Source organism: Culex quinquefasciatus, chromosome 1 (genome assembly GCF_015732765.1).
Source record: "Culex quinquefasciatus strain JHB chromosome 1, VPISU_Cqui_1.0_pri_paternal, whole genome shotgun sequence".
In the NCBI taxonomy this organism is placed as follows: domain Eukaryota; kingdom Metazoa; phylum Arthropoda; class Insecta; order Diptera; family Culicidae; genus Culex; species Culex quinquefasciatus.
In genome coordinates, this window is record NC_051861.1 from 1,473,673 (window position 1) to 1,491,019 (window position 17,347).

At 40.6% G+C, this 17,347-nt stretch overlaps 4 protein-coding genes across 4 annotated transcripts; 1 reads left to right on the forward strand and 3 right to left on the reverse strand.

Moving 5' to 3' along the window:
• Window positions 1-884: 884 nt before the first annotated feature.
• LOC6032063 (serine protease grass) lies at window positions 885-5,537 on the reverse strand. The gene is made up of 4 exons (XM_001842677.2): window positions 5,398-5,537; window positions 1,744-2,182; window positions 1,471-1,682; window positions 885-1,397 (listed from the first exon to the last, which is right to left on the reverse strand). Exons 1-4 carry the CDS (start codon window positions 5,462-5,464, stop codon window positions 982-984), a joined length of 1,134 nt encoding a protein of 377 aa, XP_001842729.2. The 5' UTR covers window positions 5,465-5,537; the 3' UTR covers window positions 885-981.
• Window positions 5,538-5,708: 171 nt separating this feature from the next.
• Window positions 5,709-11,954, reverse strand: LOC6032064 (serine protease grass). The gene is made up of 4 exons (XM_001842678.2): window positions 11,812-11,954; window positions 11,284-11,752; window positions 6,266-6,480; window positions 5,709-6,199 (listed from the first exon to the last, which is right to left on the reverse strand). The coding sequence occupies exons 1-4, from the start codon at window positions 11,870-11,872 to the stop codon at window positions 5,781-5,783; spliced, it is 1,164 nt and encodes a 387-aa protein (XP_001842730.2). The 5' UTR covers window positions 11,873-11,954; the 3' UTR covers window positions 5,709-5,780.
• A 3,526-nt stretch (window positions 11,955-15,480) lies between these two features.
• Window positions 15,481-16,873, forward strand: LOC6032065 (serine protease easter). Its single transcript, XM_001842679.2, has 4 exons — window positions 15,481-15,602; window positions 15,674-16,070; window positions 16,138-16,343; window positions 16,400-16,873. Exons 1-4 carry the CDS (start codon window positions 15,536-15,538, stop codon window positions 16,834-16,836), a joined length of 1,107 nt encoding a protein of 368 aa, XP_001842731.2. The 5' UTR covers window positions 15,481-15,535; the 3' UTR covers window positions 16,837-16,873.
• Window positions 16,864-17,261, reverse strand: LOC6032066 (coiled-coil domain-containing protein 103). Its single transcript, XM_001842680.2, has 2 exons — window positions 17,039-17,261; window positions 16,864-16,985 (listed from the first exon to the last, which is right to left on the reverse strand). The coding sequence occupies exons 1-2, from the start codon at window positions 17,170-17,172 to the stop codon at window positions 16,886-16,888; spliced, it is 234 nt and encodes a 77-aa protein (XP_001842732.1). The 5' UTR covers window positions 17,173-17,261; the 3' UTR covers window positions 16,864-16,885.
• Window positions 17,262-17,347: the final 86 nt, after the last annotated feature.

A 17,347-nucleotide genomic window follows, 5' to 3' on the forward strand; every position in this document is an offset into this window, starting at 1 on the left:
CTGATTTAATGATTTAATTGATTGTATTTTTTTAATCCGGCTGAAACTTTTTTGGTGCCTTCGGTATGAGACCATCCATAAACCACGTGGACACTTTTTTGGGATTCTACAACTTAATTTTTCAATGTAAAATCAAATTTGCAATCAAAAAAAGTACTTTAGTGAAATTTTGATAAAGTGCACCGTTTTCAGTTATAGCAATTTTTAGGTTACTTTGTTGAAAATAGTCGCAGTTATTAATTTTTAAAATTAGTGCCCATGAAAATTAGTCACTCTTGAAAAAAAAAATATGTTTGAAAAGCTGAGAAATTTCTCTATATTTTGCATTCTTGAACTTTGTTGATGCGACCCTTAGTTGCTGAGATAATGCCATGCAAAGATTTAAAAACAGGAAAATTGATGTTTTCTATGTCTGACTTAAACAACCCACCATTTTCTAATGTCGATATCTCAGCAACTAATGGTCCGATTTTCAATGTTAAAACATGAAACATTCGTGAAATTTTCTGATCTTTTCGGAAAAAATATTTTCATTTTTTTAAATAGACTAACATTTAAAAAGGGCCAAACTTACAATATTCAATATCAGAAGTGTATGAAGACTCCGACTCAAAATTAACCCACTTCTACGAATTATCTCTGCGATAAAACTTTACGCAGTAGGCCTGGCCGTTTCATCGTGTGTGATGCTCAATACATTCTAATGCCATGGCGTACTACAAATGATAACAAATGACAAGAAGAAAGCTAGGCGTAATCTAACCTATGGCTTTCTCCAGGATCCCTTCAAAAGAATGGCTGCGCTAGTTAAGATTAGATTAGATTATATTTTCTGAACTGTTAAAATTATGATGTGATATTTTTAATATACATACATAAATCAATATTCAAATCAGGTGAGCATTATTTATTTGGTAATTAAAATATATATTTTCTATGTCACATATCAAAAACTCTCGTTCACACTCAAGTCCACGCATCTCAAGCTCTAATGTTCTGCAAGATCCAGTCCATGTAGCTGGCCACCCGGCAGTAGATTCCGGGCACGCTCTTCTGTCCGCACGTGTTCACCCCGGCCGAAACAATGCCAAACTGCACGAACCGCGCCCCGTTGTAGTTGGTGCTGAACCCAAGCGGACCTCCGGAATCACCCCGGCACGTGTCCACCAGCTTCTCTCCTCCGGCGCACATCTGCTTGTCACTGAGCGCCACATTCAGCCGGTTCTCGGTCATTTTCTGCTGGCAGTCGGCGTTGCTGACGCGGGGCAGAATCGCCTCCAGCAGCACGTCCGATCCGGTTTGGTTTTCGGTCGTGCCCCAGCCGGTCACGACGTAACGATCGAACTGTTTCAACCGGAGGTCCGAAGTCACCGGGAGGCAGATCGGCCGGATGTGGTCTGGTTTTGGGGGGAGAGAAGGGGAGTCTCGTTAGTATACTTATTACTAATACTTTTTCAAAGCGATCCTCACATTTCCACGTGATGGCACGCTCCAACCGAATCAGCCCAATGTCGTTGGCGAACTTGGGACGATTGTAGTCCGGATGAATCACGAACGACTCCACCTTGTACTGCTCGGCCGGGTCGGCACAATCCCGCTCGATTTCCTCTCCGTCGGCGCCCCGGTAGATGTTGCAATCGATTTCGCTGCTTCTGGTGTGTTCTCCCAAAATTACGTGATCACTGCGAAAGAAGAATAAACCATTGAAACATTTCAACCCATCCCCAAATTCCATCAACTTACATTCTGAGCGTGCTCCTGGTCTTGAGGCAGTGGGCCGCCGTCAACACGTAACGCTTGTGGATGATCGATCCGCCACAGCCGTCAATGAACGCTCCGTTCGTTTCGTACCGCAGCAGGGCCATCCACGGGTAGTCAAAGACCTTGGTCACGTTACCACCGGCGATCCGATCGCTCACCGATTGGCCACAGTCCGTCGGCAGCAGGTTCACGTTCCCGGACAACGGGGCCAGCGTCGTGGTCGTCGGTTCCGGACCGACCTCGGTCGGCTGGCAGCAAATGCTCCGGGGCACCCCCGGAAGGGTACACGCGGCCCGTTTGATGTAGTTGTCATACTGGGGCATCGGCGTTGGGCTCGTGATGATGCTGTAGATGTTTTTGCAACGCTCGACCCGGACGCACATGCCAGGCTGCCGGCTGGGGGTGGTGCATGGTGCGCTTTCTGTAAGCAAACGTCGGACGTTTTTGGTCAATTTAATGTTGATTTGTTCAGTCAGAGTTGAAAAAAAAGATTTGAAAACAAGGCAACAGATTGCGCTAGTGGACAAGCTTTTGTTGTTGTTCTTTTAAGTTTCTTGTCTGTGATGGAAATGTAAAGTAAAGTAAAAAATCTAATTCAAAAATGCTTGGAATTTTTCATCTGTGCGTCCTTGAAATGCTCTTTACTAAAAAACAATGAAAATTTGATTTGTTTCAGACAAACAAAAAAAGAAGTGCGATGGTTGGTACGACGTATTGCAAACTAACCAGAGATATTGTCTTTTCAAAAAAGTCTCAAAAACTACATTTTTGTAATTCCGATTGGAAAAAAACTTATTTTAATTTTAATTTTTATTACGTGTTTAGCCCATTTTAAATTTTCCGCAAAAGGTGAACAAATTATTCATGATTAAACAAATATTGTTTATTCTAAAAACTTGTACAATCAAAAGTAAACTATTATGAATACATTGTTTAACCTTTTTCCTATTATATACGGCAATTTTAGTCTTTTTTTACAGATTGAAAACGGTCTTGATTTTTCATTTAACAACATTAAAAACGCGGAAAAACTCATTGCTCAAAAACATAAATCAACGTTATTTTGAAGTATAAAATCAAATATTACCATTTTTAATTAGCGTGAAATTGAAAAAAAAAATCTACAGTATCAAGCTGTTATTTTTTCATTAATAATCCAGGTTTTTAAGCGAAGATGGCGTTCGAAATGTCAAAATCGTCCGAAATGTCAAAATCGCGCAGTAGCACCAACATTAGAAAATAATATGCGGCTGTCATGCCATGGCACACTTTTTTCGTAATGTTGGTACCACTGCGTGATTTTGACATTTCGAGCGTTCACCATTCGAACGCCATTTTCGCTTAAAAAGCTGGATACATAAAATGAGCTTATAATTTATTTATATTTATCATTCTCGGATTAGTTTTCAAAAAGACGTAAGAGCCATTGGTAAACAAAGCCCATTTTGCATCGGTTTTTGACCTACTTAAGAATAATCAATTTCAAAAATGTTTGAGATTGTTCATCTACACGTCCTTCAAGTGCCCTAAGCTTAAAAATAAATGAAATTTTGTTTCAATTTGGAGAAAAACGAAAATCGGTGTCGGAGATCACGGTGGCTCTTACGGCTTTTTGAAAACTCACCCGAGCATTACTCTTTCTCACTTTGCTAGGAGCCGGTGATTTTAGCGGATTGCAGACTGGATTTCACCATGTATACAAGGTCTAGGATACGCGCTGAGCAAGCGTTGCGACCAATGGCATAATTTGTTTTAAGGGGTTTTATTTCCCGTTTGACTATTGTGATTTTTTTAAAGAGTTAATTTCTATTTCTTAAAGGCAAAAATCTGATGTTGGTATCGAGACCATGCTTGTTTTTTTACCCCTTTTTTATACTAGACAAACGAGTTACAAAAACTATGAAAAATATATTTTCCGTTGAAAATATTGTTTATTGTGGTTCAATCCAATACCAGCCGACCGACTGCGATTCTTAAGGGGTTACATACATGTAGAAAATCACAAAATTTTGTATTACAGATTATTTGATAAATCCTCTCAAAACATGATTTTGAATCACTCCTGAAAGTTTCATGAAGATATTTAATGATTAAACTGAGTAGGAGACGATTTAAGTTCAAAATTTTGCCATGCGCAAAGCGGGCTGTCAAACTTTGTTGGCGTTTTTCACTAAACCCCGAGTTGATTTACGGGTGCCACGATATCTCGAGATGGGATGGACCAAATTGGCTGAAATTTTAGGTGAAGACTCTCAAGATGTATCCCGTGTGCATGACGAAGCCCAATTTTTAAAATTAGCTTTTTAAAAAATTACAAAAATCAAAAACAAACGGTTTTTTAATATATAAAACACAAAAATATTTTTATCTTTTTTTATAATAAACTTTTTGAAAATCGGACTTCGTCATGCACACGGAATCGGTTTAACGAGTATTCACCAAAATTTTGAGCCGATTTGGTCAACACTGTGTTGAGATATCATGGCACCCGTTTTTTGAAACTGCTAACTTAAAATTGCTATATCTCGGCAACGATGCAACCAAATATCTTCAAATTTGTTTTGAAAGTAGGTGAAAATGTATATTTAAATGACATGAAAAAAGAATTTAAAAAAAAGTTGAGGTGTGTGCTCATCCTAACCTCTGACTTTTTTGCCAATATACATGTATGCAACCACTTAAATTAACAAAAAAAAATCTTCTTAAATCTCTTCCTTTTTGCAAATTCGGAACACTTTTTTCTTACGGATGTAAACAAACTTTGATTCTCTCCAGGAGTACACATTTTCTACAAAATTCATTATTCACACACTGGATCCAATGAAACTCAAGCTTAGTAATGTTTTATTGATGGTCTGATAACTTTTTTGTGAAAATATCTGTTAAATTCAGGTGTTCCACAATCGTGGGAGGCACAGCACCATCCAAAATCATGGAACATGCAATTTGGAGGCAGCGTTTTTATGCTCTGGATAAAATTGTCTTGAAATGCAATTTTATGTTTGAAAATTAGAATGTCCAAATAAAGGTCCCTAAAAATAGAATTTGTGGGTGTCCCGAATATGTGGGATGACTGTAGTTAACTTTCACCTTAAATGCACTAATCTCCACTTGGTAGAAAAAAACTTAATTGCTGTCATTTTATATCCGGATTTATCCACCCACTTTTTCATACCACGAAATCCAGTGCATTTGGCTCTTCAAAAACACGTTAATCCTCACATTGCAATCACACATGAACAAAAAACCCTCGAAAACCCCAGTTCAAGGAAACTCCTCGTCGATGATAATGGGATTGTTTGTACACAACTTTGCTCCACGATCGCTCGCTTGGTTCTTTCCAAATCTAAACAACGCACGACGCGGCCGACTATCATCATCAATGCTAACCGGCTGATAGTCGCGTCCAAGCCAAGAAACCACACCACAGAGTCAAGGTCTGCGATCATCATCGACGATCACACTTTTTTTTCGATCTTTCGCTTGCAAAGTGACTCATCTCACACAAAAACCGGTCATCTTCCATCTTTTTTTTCTGGTACCGCTTGTCGTTTACACTGTCCCCATGGGGTTAAACTCTTCACGATCTAATAAAACGGTCTAATTGATCGAGGTGATCACGGGACGACTACGTACGTGCAAAACTGCCCGGAATCGAAACTCCGAGGGCCACGCAGGCCAGCAGCAGGATGTCCACTTTCATAATCGCGGAAGACGGCTTTGTGATACGAGGACGAGGACGAATTGCGCGAAGTACACGAACGCGTGGACATACAGACGTCCAGCCGATTGGAAACTCCACGAAGAACTGACCCCGGGACGCGAAGAGTGCGACCAATGTATAGGATTTTTTTTTTTTTTTGGGAGAGCTGAGAGTGATCTCTCGCAGCATCCTTCGGTAGAGATTAGAGCGAGAGATTGAGCGTGGTGGACCAGTTGAAAGATTATTTTCGAAATCGGTAGTCTTTCAGTTGCATTTATTTGAGTGTTTAATATCTAAAGAATTGAGTTGAATAGGACTATGGCTGGATGTTGTCCAGGATCCAGTCCATGTAATTGACAACGCGGGCGTAGATCCCGGGCACGCTCTTCTGACCACAGGAATTTACTCCAGCGGACACGACGCCGTACTGCACGAACCGATCGACGCCCTTTAAGTTGGAGCTCATGCCGAGCGGACCACCGGAATCGCCGCTGCACGTGTCCACCAGATCCTGGCCTCCAGCGCACAACTGCAGCTCGGTCAGCTGAATGTTGAGCCGATTCTCGACCATCCGCTGTTGGCAGACTTCATTGCTGACTCGCGGGACCACAGCTTTGAGCAAAACGTCCGATCCTGTTTGATTTTCCGTGGCACCCCAACCGGTCACGAGGTACTTTTTGAACTGCTTGGTGCGGAGATCTTCCGTAACCGGAAGACACAGCGGCTGGATGTGGTCTGCAAAAGCATGTAACCCCCGGTCAAAACATCTCAAATTCAAACTTATTACACACAATAACCCACGCTTCATCACAACGGTCCGGTCCAGCCGGATGAGGCCGATGTCGTTGCTGAAGCGTCGTGGCCGGTTAAAATCCGGATGCACCACGAACGATTCGACGGCGTAGTCCTCGGCTGGGTCGGCGCAATCGCGCTCGATTTCGTTGCCCTCCGGGTCCAGGTACACGTTGCAGTCGATGGCGCTGTTGCGCGTGTGTTCACCGAGCCTGGCGTTAATCCTGGAAGAAGTTTAAATTTGTGTTACTATTTGAGTGATTTGTTTAGCCAAAACAATTTACAAAAAAAAAATAATTCTTTGAAATTCAAGCAACTTTTCAAAGAAGTTGGAATAACTTATTACCAGATTATTGGTTTTCAATCAATTATTTTTCTGATATTGAGCCATCTCTAGCGATTAAAGTTTTATTCTATAAGTTTTTGTTTACAAGGTACGGCTATTTGAAAACATAAGGGTTTTTTGAAAAATTGATGAAATTCGCAATACTTTGAGGTGGTGTCTCAAAAAGGGTGTCTGATTTGACTGAAATTTTAAAAAGAAACTTTTGAGCATGTTTGGGGTCATATTCAAGTAGGGGAAATCTACCCATTTTAATCCTAATAAGCGGTCGTGTTTGAATGATGCTGGATAATCTAGAGTCTCCCTTGAATTTTACTAAAACCAAGTACACCAACGAGTAGAGCAAGTTTTTGTGAACATTTCTGTTTATTTTCACTTTCACTAAAAGTTATTCTATTTCTTTACCAAGCATTTTGCATTGGGCCACGCCCATTTTTCTAATATCGGCTTAGTTCTTTTTTCTTCCAACACTCTGTCGAGTGTTGCCATTTGCGCTGACAGTTCAAACGAACACTCACGAAAAGTGGCATTTATAGGGAAAGTTTCCTGGCATCGCTGGCTGTGCTGCTGGTGGTGTTGACGGCCAGCCTTTGTTCTTTGTTGCCTTCGTCTCTCGCTCGGTTTTCTTCAGCCTTCGGTTGGAATGCAAAGTGAAAATTGAAACGTCAAACGACTTGGCGCGTTTGTTTTTTTGATGGCGCTTGCTAATTTATTACATTTTTTCGGGATTATTCTTCAAGTGAGTGCCTTACTAATGATCAAAAGAACATGTTGCCGGTAGTTGGAAGCAATTTCATATCTTAAGCGCCGTGAAAAAGTAAGCGAAAGTGAAAAGTTAATTTTGGCGATATTCATTAAGCGTTTGAGGGATTCTCGTGTGTGTCACTGTGTGTGCCAACAAAATGATGAGAAGTGGTCTCGCAAAATACAAATTATGATCAAAAGTGCATTAAATGTGATCTTTTTGGCCAGTAAGTGGCATACATTTGCGTGCTTACTCGAGGCGGTGCTGTTTCTGGTAAGTTTATAGCCCAAATAGTATTTTTGGAGCTTTAATCGAGCATCAAACTCTCCATATGACGAAGATAGGTGTTTGATTGGAAAGGGTAGATTTCCCCTGCAACAATCAAAAACTAAACAACGAAAAAATACTTTTTTGTGATTCGATTAGGCTGGTAAAAATATTTTTTTTGTCAGGGGGTGGGGCCTTCAAAGTTAGCCCGAAAAATCAGAGGGTGGCAAAAAAAGTAGTTTTGCAACGAGTTGCAAACGGCAAATCATAAGCTCAGAACTTGCACAATATGAATAAATCTGACGAATGTATAAAAAATAGTGTTTCCAGTGAATCAAACGAATTGTCATGCTTTATGTTGGCGTCCGTGCATGTGGCCAATTATTCATTCGCTTTCCGATCTAGTAGACCGTGTCTGTCACACGGTTTCAAGGTGTCGTCAAGTCCCAAGTCGAGAGTGTTGAAAAATTACACTGTTTCTAAAGTGTCAAAAATAGCAGTTTGTGAAATTTCTTTTTCAAAATTCCTACATGTCCTGTGAAAATATTTCAAAAAGGAAAAAAGAATTTTAGAAAAGCTTAGAAAATGTTCAATTATTTTTTGTTGACAGTTTTGATCGGACTGCTGGTTGCTGAGATACAGCATATTGATGTATAGAGCAGACAATTTCACATAAGTTTCATTATTGAAAATCTAAAAAATAGTTTACGAGACATCGCCATTTGAGAAATTAGGGCAGATTAAGAGACAGTGAGAAAAACTATTTTTTCGCAAAATTTATACTTTAAGAGCGTGTTAAAAACCAGCAGTCCAATCGACAATGTTAAAACATTTATTTTGATTTACAAAAAACTTAACATTTTTCTTTATAATAAAACTAGTAAATTCATAATTGATGTCAAATTTGATTTATGCGATTTTGTTTGACAATACTTTAGATTTTTTTCTAAAAATCATTTCAAATCAAATCAAATTATTCGCTCTACAGCATTGCCTTGGCGTTCTCGATTGCGAGATTCCTACTCGAAACTAGGTGTCCGAATGCTTGATTGTTGAGGCAATTGCAAACCTCTTTTTACACCTCTTAGCTTCCATCTACCCCGGGATTCGAACTGACGACCATTGGATTGTTAGTCCAACTGCCTACCAGCGACTCCACCGAGACAGGACCCAGGGAGACGACTCCTACACCTGGACTGAGCTAACGACCTAACCTTTGTAGGTTAGTCCGGGACCAACATTTACTTCCCTTCCGACGGAAGGCGTGATCAGACAAATCTCGTCTCGAAAAATGTCACCGGGACCGTCTGGGATCGAACCCAAGCCGACTGGGTGAGAGGGAAATCATTTATTTTTTTTCAAAAACGTTACTAAATTACTGGTACTTGATTTTTAGCATCCTAAACTCTAGCAAAAAGTGTGTCTTTTTTAGTACCCTAAAATATATCAGAAAATCTATAAATTAAAAGTTACGTATTTTGGAAATTGAACTTAAAGTGATATTTAAAAAAAATCGGGATTTTTTAAATGTGTTTACCTACTTTTTCTAAAGAGTCCAAATCATAACCTACAACTTTGCCCAAACACCAATGATCAGAAAATCCCTCAACAAGATACTGTTTTTCGAATATTCACATCCAGAGTTTTTGCCTTCCTTACCTGACTGAGGCAAGGCTATAAAATCACTCAAAAATTGAACTTTTTAAATAAGCCTCCAAGATATACCTTTAAGTATACATATCGGCTCAGAATCGAATTCTGAACAAATGTCTGTGCGTGTGGATGGACGTAGAATTTTTTTTCTCACTCACTTTTCTCGGAACTGGCTCGGCTGATTTTGTCCGGATCTATGTTTTTGGATTCGTTTTCAGGTTCTTTAAGTCTTTTTTTAATTTCATCCGGTTTGGTGCAGTATTTTAAAAGTTATGTTCGAACAACTGTTTTGGTTGATACAAAAAAGGGTCATTATTTACATAATTTGAAAGCTCCGGCGGATAGCTGTCGGAACTTTCCGCTCAGTGCACGCACACAAACATTGCAGTACACATGGTTCATTAAATTTATCATAGATGGCAGCATCCAGATGTATAGTGTCCTTACTAAGTAAGCGTTAGCCAAAGTTTTCGTAGTGTAAGGTTGCAAGGCTTTTAGGAGGAAGGCAGCAACCACCTTCTGGTGAATTAAGTAACGTTTTTTTAATAGGTCCTTACACATATGAAACACAATAGTTTATTGGACCAAAAAAATCAAAAAAAAAAAATCTAGACATGTTCATTTTATTTGAACAGTAGGGTGGGTACTTGGATTTGGATTTGGACGGATTTGGAAAAGTTCTCAGATCAAATTCTGGTGTGGTTCCCTTTGTAGGGCATACCCATAGGGACTCTCACGCCAAATTTCAGCACATTTGGTTGGAAACTGGGTTGTATCAAGCGGGTTCAAATTTTCATGGGAAATTTTGAATTTTTGTTCGATCGCTCCTACAGGTCTGGAGAAAACAAGCAGAATCTTATAGGATGGCCAGAAATGAGCGGAATTGTCTGGAGAACAACCTTTCCCGAAGAGACCAGGTCGATTCGTTCAACTCTCATCGGGCTCAACGGCAATACATCTGGGGTTTTCGAAATCAACGGTTTTCCCCATCAGAAAGGCATCAAATTTTCCATAGCATGCTAGGAATGCTTGATGAACACCGCGACGCCACTTGTCAAACAGCTACCACGAGGACTAGCATCGCCTATAAAAATGACTTTTTATTAATTTTTGAACTATAGAATTATAAGTTATGGTGATCCTGATACTATTAAGCTGTATTCGAATCCTCCTAAACCCCGGATGTATTGCCGTTGAGCACGAAAAAGTTGTTCTCCAGACAATTCCGCTCATTTCTAGCTTCTGCTTGTATTATTCAGACCTGTAGGAGCGATCGATCAAAAATTCAAAATTTCCCATGTAAATTTGAACCCGCTCGATACAAACCAGTTTTCATTCAAATGAGCTGAAATTTTTCGTGAAAGTCCTCTATGGGTATGCCGAATAAAGGGAACCACACCAGAACTTGATCTGAGAACTTTTCCAAATCCGTTCCCACCCTAATGAACAGCCCGAAAAATTTTAAAAATCCTTGTATGGCAAACTGATGGTGCAGAATGGCTTTTTTGACATAGGGAATGCATGCTTGATGAAAGCTTCATCCAAATAAAAAAAAATACAAAGAAATGTCGATTTGCGAAAACATGGAGCAATAATTTTCGACACTGTTTTGTTTTTTGCCTTCCTCACTGGCATAAAATCACTCGAAAAATTGAACTTCTCAAATACACCTCCTAGAATCATTTTCTGAGCAAATGTCCCTTTTACCAAACGATTATCTCAGAACTGGCTGAATCTATTTTGGTCGGGTTAGCCTTATTTGGTCTGATTTGGGGTCCTCTAAGACCTATCACAAATCCATATTAAAAAAAAAAATTCCAAATCCTCGATATGTTTACCTGATTGAAAAGGTATTGGAAACAACTTCCAAAAAGTGATTTTGAAAAGTTGAAGATTTAGACAAAAATTTACACTATCTTAAAAAATAATTTAAAAGAAGTTAAAAAAATTGATCAGAAACAAGATTATTTTTCCATTTCTCATCAACTACTAAGAGTCCACACTCTAACGAATACTTACAGCTGAAGCGAACTTCTCGTCCGAATGCAGTGCGCAGCCGTAAGAACGTATCGCTCGTTAATCAACGACCCACCACAACCCCCGATAACTGCACCCTTGTGCCGATACTGCAGCAAAACCATCCAGGGGTGGTCAAACACTTTGGTCACGTTGCCGCGGGATATCCGGTCGGCGGTGGTTTTGCCGCACTCTTCCGGCAACAGTGCCAACTTGTCCTCCTGGTCCACCCGAATCACCGGAACAACCGGAGTGGTCGTCGTCGTCGTGGTCGTGGATTTTGCCACCACTTCCGACGGTCTACAGCAAACACTGCGAGCTTCACCCGGCACGGTACACGCAATCGCCCGGATGTATTTGTCATACACCGGATTCGGGTTTGGACTGGACACAATACTGTAGATGTTTTGGCAGCGACTGATTTCCACGCAAAGTCCCGGTTTGCGATCCGGAGTCGTGCAGGCGGCATCCTCTGCAATTGACACTTTCGATAAGCTTTGATCTTTTTGAACAAATTGTAAGAATACTAACGTGCCACAATCGACGAAATAAGCCCGCAAAGGGTGAGTAATCCTAGCAGGGAAGCTTTCATCTCGTTTCTATCAAGATGCAATCTAACAGAACGACTAAAACAGCATTCGATCTAACGGAGACTTAAATAACTACTATCGCGACCGGGACGAGTTTTGCCGCGGCAATTACAACTGAACTATTGAATCCGTGCCAATGACGACGGGTCAATCATGATGTATTGTTCCATAAATTTAGCTTATATTTAGCTTAATTGTCAATTTTTATGTACAACGGTAAAAAAACACCATCAAAAACCATTTCTGAACACTTTTTTTCATTTGAACGCAAAAAATAAATTGTCTAGACAACATTTTTTCGATGGATCAACTATGGTCCCCTAGGAACGAGCTGTCAAGTAGGACCTTCGTTGTCAAGAAGGGCCGTGAAGTTATTATTTAAAAATTACTTTAAATATTTGTTTAAAATCCTTTGTGGTCGAACAAAGAGTCATTGTACTCAGAAAAATAAGCTTTATCGTTGTGAACAATAATATCACAAATCTAAGCTTAATTTTAGAACCCAATTAGAGGAATGCTGTTTTCAGTAAAGAGTCATTGTGGCTCATTTAAACACAACTCAAAATTCCCTTTGAAAAATCTCGAATCGAAGCACCGTCCAAGGCAGGAGTCTAGAGAGAGAGAGTGAGAGAACAAAAAGTAACCGCAACTCTCGGATAATTCGCGGAAAGAAGGAGTTTGCAGGGAAACCCGTACGAGATCGTCTCTGACAGTGACTTCGGAATCACGAAGCTGGAGTGGCGAATCGAAGATCTTGTTCACCTACTGATTAAATTGAGCTTTTCTTAATATAAAGATGTCACACGTTTTAACTTAAACTAGACATTACAAAACACACATGTCCTAAGTTATCACATGATTATTTTTTTTCCAAATCGTCGTGATCGTACTATCTTGTCGGGTTTAGGCCTGATCTGAGTTAAGAACGCCATTTTGTACAGCTTTAGGGAGACGGGATTTAGGGAGACGCTGTTTGCCACTCTTGAATGCCATTCTACATTGCGTATGCGCTAGTTTTTGTCCAATCAATGTCAAACATTTAAAGCGTGCTTAATACACTAGGTTGCAATCCCAACACCTTTCCTCCGTACAAGAGAGACTCAAGATCGGGGCTTGGCGGCCGTTAGTTGTAGCTCGTGCTGGTGTAATATGGCGCCGGGTGTGTGTTTCAGGGGTATTTTTCGAAAACATTGGGATTCCCCCAGGGAGAACACGTTGTTAAACGGTTGATACTGTTGAGGCCAACTTTTTCTGTCGTGGGACTTTGATCGAAAGGGGTGTGATGATGATCACATTTTGAGGATTTTTTTTTCTATGGTTTGTGAGTTGATTTCCCACCGCGATTTTGGAACGAGTTTATTGCAATTTCATGATAGGAGGGAAGTTTTGGGGGTAAATCGTTGGTTTTTTTCCAGTTATTTTTAGAACCGGTCGTTGGCAGATTTCACACAGAGAGTCACTTGTGGTGTTTGTAAGTTGATATGATGAACAACTTTTCCAACTCAATCACATACATTGTTATCAGCTAGGTTATCAATACTTTTTTCTTTCAGAGTAGGTAATTCCACAAATAAAACGTAGGATTATTCATATTCAACTGTACACAGCAAAAAATCAGTAGTAAAAACAGGTAAAGCATGCACATTAGGGTGGTCCAAATCCGGGCTTTCTCGGGGCTACCTCCTGAAATCAAAGTTTGACCCATCACTAGGCTAAGTTTCAAATTTGAGCTCATTCTGATCACGAAAACCCCTCACTCTAATCGCTTGAAGTTGGTATGGGGAAAATTGTCAAAATGTATGGAGAAAACCAACTGTTTTAGTTTTTTACCTGTGGAGCGCGCAATAGTCGTCCAATCTTTATCAATTCTCAATTGTAGTACCTTCATTAAATTTAGGACAACTTTCCCGAAGACACCATATTTTTAGACATTTTTCTTGAAAAGTTATTAACCTCCGAAAATGAACATTTTTTGCGCAGGCTCTAATAACGATACAGTCCAGACTCGATTATCCAAATTTCAAATAACCGGAAGTTTGTATGAGACTTCGGATAATCGAACCACGAACAACAAAATAAATAGTAATATTTTATTTTCGTATTTTTAACGTTGAGTGGTTAATGTGGTTGATGTCCTATTATATTACCAAATGCATTTTCTCACCATTCAACACCACGATCTCGAATTAAATTTTTTTCTCAGTATCTCATTTATTAATGTATATCAAAGAGCTGAAAGACGTTTTGCAATTTGCCAATGTGGGAAAGGGAAATAATTTGTGATTGTAGACGGTATTGTTTTGATTTGCAGCACGTTGAACCAACTGTTGTGAGTGTACCTAAAACATCGCAGAACGGGGTTTCTCTTCTTTCAATTTTTATCGACCATCTATCTTCTGTATTTATTTTTATCGATTTTATAATACGGCTTTTGTTTTTATGTTCCATTTTATTTTGATTTTTTCAACTTTTGATTCTCTGAACTCTCAACGTTTTTCCACTCTATTTTACCAATTAATACTGCTATGTGTTTTCCTTAACAAATACACACTTTCCCTTAATGTGGTAGCGATGACAATTTTGTTAAGCATTATTCTTTGTTGCTTTACCTGTCTATTTATTTATTTGATTAATATTTCATCTTTCCAATAAGTTGTCATTTTCATGAAATGTACGCTTTTTTGTTATCTCTATTTATTACTCATTTTTGTGAATATCAAAACAAACAAACAGTCTATCCCACTTGCTATAATGACAGTTCATGTTGAGTAAGAAAGGGATAGGATACTTGGTTACATCCAGGGTTTCGCCCTTTTGTAGATTTACTACGGATATCAAAAAAATCAGGGAATAAATCTGGAGTTTTTTTTAAAGGTCCAATAAATCAAATTTCCAGTTTTTGCTTTTTGGGTGTTTTTGAAACCGCCTTGAGTCAGGGGTATTAAAAAATACCCAAAAAGCAAACACTGAAAACTTGGTTTATTGGACCTTTTTTTAAAAAAAAAAACTCCAGAAATACAACAATAAAAAATAGTATTCGATAAGGTAAACATGAATTTTATTTTAAGTTAATCTATCTCTTTTCTAAAAACTTTTCTCAAAAAATCAGGGATCAATTTATAAAGAAAAGATTTTTTTAATATATATTTTTTTAATGGAGTGTTGCCCCACGATTCATAATCGCCTAGTAAAGATTTAGATCTTTGTTGCTGTTTGAACACACCGTGCTCGAACTGAACCAAGTGCAACGAATCATCCCTGCAGTAAACTTTACGCAGTGGAACTAGCCGCTTTTATGCGCATTTTGTGATATTCTTTGCATTAAAATTTCTAAAATTAGGCTGGGAAATTGAAATTTAATTAGTTTTGTTATTATTTTCAAAGCCAACCGTCGGATTACCCATTGATCATTACCGGCCATGCGTCTCCACCTAGCCGCTACGCATCGGTTTTACTTTCAAACGTAAAGATCAGCGCACGCGACTCTGTAAGCGGATTCCACACAGGTCACTTGCGATCAACCGTTTGCGTGGTGTTTAATCACTATGTCGCGGATCAGATGAATGTGCAAGCTATGTATAGGTATAGGTTTTAAGTCACTGTTCACCGCACGAGGGATAATCAGTCGAGTTCAAGTGTTCGTGTGGGTAAGGCACTTCTAGGAAATGACGGTCTCCGGTTGTTGTTTTGCCGCGGGTCTACTTTTGCTGATTGGACTGACCGGTGGTGATCGTAAGTTGCTTCTTGCGGCGATCTTCTCAAGGTTATTCTTTCTTACGCTGTGTTGTTATTGACGGTTGTAGCTATTCCACGATCATGCGTGACTCCATCGGGTTCTGCTGGGCAGTGCGTACCGCTGGAGCAGTGTTCGAATCTGTACGCGATCAAGCAGTTATCTCCTGCGAATGCAAAGAACGATCTGCTGAAACGAGCCGAGTGTGATGCGCTACCGGCGGGGAAAGGAGTCTGTTGCCAGCCGGAGCGGATATTCGCCCTGCCGGAAAAGTGCGGACTTGCCTCGTACGATCGTATTGCCAACGGGAACGAGACGGCCGTGTTCGAGTTTCCCTGGATGGCGCTGCTGATGTACCGGGATACGCTCGAGGACGAACTGACGCCGAACTGTGGCGGATCGTTGATCAGCGATCGGTACGTCCTGACGGCGGCCCATTGTCTGACGGAGAACGCGCATTCTAAGCTGTGAGTCATAGATCGCGTAACATCTGCGTGTTGAATTAATAGTCATATATTTTTGCTTTTGTGATAGTGAGTTTGTGCGGCTTGGCGAGCACACGATCAGCAAACAAGAAGACTGCAACAACTACACGCTGGATGGCGTTGTAGAACTGGACTGCGCCGGACCGGTCGAGGATGTGGCGATCGAGTCGGTGATCAAGCACAGCGATCATCGGCGCAAGTTTGGCGGGCACGACATCGGGTTGATTCGATTGGCGAGGAAGATCGTCTTCAAAGGTGACTGAAGAACATTAATCAGCGGAGTAGTTGTACAAAACTCGCGCCTCTTTCAGACCACATCCAGCCAATCTGCCTGCCGCTGCATCCGGAGCTTAAAAATGTCCTCCTCCCGGAATACTACGTAGCCGGATGGGGCTACACCGAAACCATGGAACGATCCGATGTGCTGCTGAAGGCCAAGCTGGAGCGGGTTGAAACTCCGACGTGTCAGAAGCAAATCGACGAGGTGGCCAGGACGTCGCGCAAGAAGATCAAAATTACGCTCGACGACAAGCAAATCTGCGCGGGTGGGAAAGATTTAGTGGACAGTTGTCAGGGGGACTCCGGCGGTCCGTTGATGTGGCTGTCGAAGGTGCGGAATCAGTCCCGGTACGTGCTGTTTGGGGTGGTTTCGTTCGGAATCGAAAACTGTGGCTTGATTAATTTCCCCGGGGTTTACGTCCGCGTGGGAAGCTACCTCGGGTGGATTATGTCGAATATGAAAGCTTGATATTAAAATAGAATAAAACACTTTTTATGGAAACCGATTTGCAATTTATTCAATTGTTACAAGGCTGGTTCCACCGGCTGCGCTTGGTTTTGGCGTTCCGCTTATCCTGCGGGCTCAACGGCGTCAAGTGGGCCGCATCGACAATGTCCCTGAAAGCAAAAGCATTCCGTAGTCATCGTCGTTTCACCGATTGCTCACCTACTTGAACTCGTCGTAATTCTTGGAGCTGTACACCGCCCGCAGCTTGGCGTCGTTCCGCAGATGGTACAGCTCGTCGCCCTGGATCTGCTCCAGGCATTGGGCCTCGAGTCGTTTAATGTCCGCAGCGGAAATCATTCTGGTTCCGGAATCGACTTTTTCAGCACTAGTAAATAAACAATGTCGTTTTTGTTGCCATGGATACCGTATCGATCAAAGTTTGACAATTTGACATGTTGGCAAGGAGACGTAAAACGAACCTTCAATTTGGCGGGAAAAATCAAGTCGTTTAAGTTTAGGGTGGTTGGCCTAC